A 4,526-nucleotide genomic window follows, 5' to 3' on the forward strand; every position below is an offset into this window, starting at 1 on the left:
TAGATGAAAAGAAAGTGATCTGACTTGCTATGAGAGAACCCAATAGTGGAAATATAATCAACAAATTGCTTGTACCAGGCTCGAGGAGCTTGCTTGAGTCCATACAAAGATTTCTTCAATAGACAAACATAATTAGGATGATTTAGGTCCCTAAAACCCATGGGCTGATGCATATACACAATTTCTTTTAGTTCTCCATGCAAAAATGTATCTTTAATGTCAAGATGATGTATAGGCCAAGATTTTGAGAGAGTAAGACTGAGGATAGTACAAATAGTCATTGGTTTGACCGCTGGACTAAAGGTTTCAGCACAATCCACGCCAATCTGTTGAGTTTTACCATCTCCTACAGGTCAGACTTTATGCCCCTCAAAAGATCCATAAGATTTTTCTTTATGTTTAAAAATCCACATAGACCGAATAATATTCACATCAACTGGACAGGGCACCAAATTCCACGTCTTATTTTTAATAAGAGCATTATATTCATCATCCATAGCCATTTTTCCAATTTGGGTCTTTAAGGGCCGACACGGGATTTCGAGGAAGAGGTGATTTTGTTATATGAGTAAAAAGGTCATACTTTTTTTTTGGTTTGACAATCCCATGCTGACTGCGTGTGATTGGCCTTAGGGCCAGAATTGGAGTGGGCTGAGCTGGGGTTGGAGTTTGTAACAAACTTGTTAGTAGGTGAAGTTGAAATTGGATTGGGAGAATGTGTTTCGGCCTATTGAGGAGGTGGTGGTGGAGTTTGTTGGGTTTGAGGAGTTGGGCTGGTTTTTAAATGGTGGAGTAAACAGGGAGACAACCCATCATCCAAAAATTCATATGAATGATTTGTTGGAGTGTGCAACTTAGCAAACAAAAACTGGGATTCATCAAAGATTACATGATGACTCATTATGATTTTTTATGAGGACAAATCATAGCATTTGTAGCCATGATGATTAGATGGGTAACCCAAAAAAACACACGGGGTGGATCGGGCTTGAAGCTTAGTTATAGTGGTGGAGGGAAAGAAGGGATAGCATAAGCATTTGAACACCAGAAGAAGAGAAATAAAGAATTTTGAGTGGGGATTGATAGGCTAAACATTTTCTTGGAAGAATATTTAGAAGGTATGTTGTTATTTGTAATGCGTGATTCCAAAATGATGGTGGTAAACAAGCATGGGCAAGTAGAGTACGGATAATGTTGTTAATGGTTCATATTTTTCTTTCGGCTTTTCCATTTTGTGATGAAGTATGTGGACATGAAAGGCGGAAAGATAAACTATTAGCTTTACAAAATTCCCAAAACGGCTTATTATCAAATTCCCTACCATTATCACGTTGAATGTTCTTTATTTCCCATTCAATGTGGATGAAGGATCTAAATGATAGGAATGTGGAAAAAACATGAGACTTGTTAGACAAAGGAAATGTCCACAAAAAATTAGAGTAATCATCTAACAAAAGAATATAATATTTATGGCCTGAAGAGCTCAAAACGGGAAATGTCCAAAGATCACTATGGATAATATCAAAAGGCATAAAAGTGCATGAATTTGAAGCAACAAAAGGTAATTTAACATGTTTTCCAAGCGGGCAAAATGACAAACATGAGAATTAGTAGTCTTATTACATTCAATAGATTTATTTAGCCTAGAGAGTAAAAAACAGTGGCTCCTAGATGACCCAATCGTTCATGCCATAAAGATGGTGCTAAAGATGCAAAAGTTGATGGTAATATGACTTGATTTATGGTGGTTTTGGTGGTAATGGGATAAAGCTCGCCCCGATTATCATATCTCATTAGATGTTTCCCCGTTTGAAGATCCTTCATAGAAAACCCAAAGGGATCAAATTCAACAGAAATGAAGTTATCAGTAGTAAATTTTCTAACTGACACTAAGTTTTTAATAAGTTGGGAGCATGAAGGACATGTTTTAGAGATAAAGGAGGGTTCGGGGAAGACAAGTTTGTGTGACCATAACCATAAATTAGAATTGAATGATTATTTCTGACAATTATACCACGATTATTATTGCTTAAATTAAAATAAGACAAGAGATTACCTTGTGAGGATGTCATGTGAGAGGTGGCACCGGTGTCCATATACCAGTTTGGGTCCGAAGGAGTAAGCCTAAGTGTGTGCATTGTCTGCTCAATGTCGTGTAGGAGTTGTAGCAGAAAAGGCCTGCTAAGGTCTGGGCCCAATAACCCTTGCTACTTGGTAAGGTGGTGTTGTTGAGCATTGGGCCTGGCTCAATGAGCAGATGGGTATGGACATGGAGAGATAGCCTAAGGAATCCATTACCAAGGCCACTATCTACTATTTCAACCTCCTTGCCAAGGTTGCTGCTAGTCGCCACCACGGCCAATGCTGCTACCATTGTCGTCACCACCGCGGTTGTGACCCTTGTTGTTACGATTGTTACAATTTGGAGGGTAGTTGTCTTTAGAAGAGGGTGCATCAACCGACTCCCTAGCCATCATTGTTGCACCAAAATTAGTAGCCGCTTGTTTTTCCATGCCCGCCTTCTACAATGTAAGCATAGATCGGGCTTGTTAGAATTGAGGAAGCGGGTTGCTTTGTCGTATGAGTGTTCCAACTCCCTGATAGGCTTCGATGAGACCCGCGACCATTTGAAGAATGAGACGGTTATTCAAGACCGATGCTCCGACGTTCTTGAGTTGATCCAATAGTTCTTTGATTCGTTGACAATACACAGAGGCATTCAGGAAATCCTTCATGTTTGTGTGAGAAAATTCTCGCTCAAGGGCTATGACACATGCATTTTTGTTATCTTGGAAGAGCTCACACAATCGATTCCAAGCCTCCATTGCCATTGAGTCAGGTTCAAGAATTTTGTGCAACAAGTCACTAGAAATCGTGGCATAAATCCACTGGAGAACCATTGCATCGAGTGTCAACCATAGCTCCTTTTCATCATCGGTGGTTGGCACCTTCTCCTTGCCTTTTTTGGTGAGATGATGTGGTGGATAACCTTGTGTGATTGACAATGAATTTTGAAGAGCTCTGTCCACATCGCGCATTGGGCGTTCTCCATCTCAAGAGTTATGAAGATGTGGGTCTTGGTGTTTGAAACAGCAAGAGCATGATGAAAAGATGATTTTGAGTCAGACATAGTGGTTGACGGAGGAAAAAAATGGGGTGTGGCAAAGCAACAATAGGCACAACAAAAGCTGGAAGGATAGGAAACAAGCCTAGGTCTGTGATACCATGAAGGAAAATGATTTCGTGTTGATTTCATTGACTAATTAGAATTATATACATCATTACAAGATCAATACTAGGTTGTGATTAAGCTGATTAAGCTATAGTTACATAAGCTTTAATTACGAAAGCTAATTATGCACTTGGCTAATACAAGATTATCGATATATTTATGTTAATGCTAACATTATTGATTGAAATGAAATTGATGAAGACTTATATAAGAAAGTCTTGTGTGGGCCTTGTGAGTTTTTGTAATTAGGCATCACTTTGACAAATCATGAGAGGGTAAACTTGGTAGGATGAGATTGAGAAAAGCCTTGAGTGCAATTGTTCATATCCAAATGAGGAATTAGAGCTTAATTTTATCAATGTCAATGTAGCCATTAGAACTTTTCCCCTTGATTTTGCTTTAGTCTCTAAGTACTCTGAGGAATACACTTGCATAGAAATGATCAAAGCCTTGTTTCTTTTGTATAGCTATTAGTCAAAAATCTAATATGTCATGATGACCATTGCTTAACCCCTTAGAGCTTGTGAATTAATTCTTTTTATCTTAACCTTTTTGTGCTAAAATAAAAAAATCAATCGGGTAAACTTTACCTTGAAGAAAAGAAGAGCACTAAAATATGGTCCAAAGTAGGTTTGGGGGAGGAGAACAATAAAAGAATAGTAGGTTTGGTTTAATGAGCTCAATTAGAATAAAAAAAGTGAAGCAAGTGCTTTTGTAAATTCAATAAAAAGAAAAGAAAAATTGAAAGTTGGAGCATGGTGTCTAGTGTTAAGACGTACTACTGCTCTTTGGACTATCATGGGTTCCTTTTTCATATCCTAAAAATCCAACTTTCCTTTGTAGTCAGGTCCCATTACAACCCAAATGAAGTCCCTAGTGAATCGTGTAGGTGTATTTTGTGATTTTGCTTGGTGAGATAAAGAGCAAGGTTAGGTTGCACAGTTTGAAGATTCATCTTGAGTGAAACACTCACCTTCTTGAATGAGTTCTTAAGTGTTAAAACATTAACTGAAAGAGGAACTCGTGTTCTTGGCTAATCCTATAGCTTTAAGTGTCTTGTTTCCTTTATCTCTGTGTTTTCATTGTGCAGCTTAGGAAAAAATGCACTTAAGATTTTCAAGAGGTTTGCTAAGGTTGAAGTTTATATTGTTTCAAGTAATATTTCTTGTTGGTTGAGAAAATAAATTTAAATTTTTGCACAAGTTAAATAAAAGAATAAGAATGCTTGAGGGCAATCATAAATTAGTTTAGGTTTAAGGGAATTTTGTTAGTGGTAAAATTATGTTTAGTATAT

At 37.6% G+C, this 4,526-nt stretch overlaps 1 protein-coding gene across 1 annotated transcript; it reads right to left on the reverse strand.

Annotated features, from left to right (window-relative positions):
- Positions 1-2,549: 2,549 nt before the first annotated feature.
- Positions 2,550-3,038, reverse strand: LOC102659812 (uncharacterized). The gene has a single exon (XM_006574061.1). It carries the CDS (start codon positions 3,036-3,038, stop codon positions 2,550-2,552), a length of 489 nt encoding a protein of 162 aa, XP_006574124.1.
- Positions 3,039-4,526: the final 1,488 nt, after the last annotated feature.

The sequence above is a fragment of the Glycine max genome, chromosome 1, assembly GCF_000004515.6.
Source record: "Glycine max cultivar Williams 82 chromosome 1, Glycine_max_v4.0, whole genome shotgun sequence".
Classification (NCBI taxonomy): Eukaryota; Viridiplantae; Streptophyta; class Magnoliopsida; order Fabales; family Fabaceae; genus Glycine; species Glycine max.

Coding starts and splice junctions, on each gene's coding strand:
- LOC102659812 (XM_006574061.1), bottom strand. CDS start 3,038: ATGCGCGATGTGGACAGAGCTCTTCAAAATTCATTGTCAATCACACAA.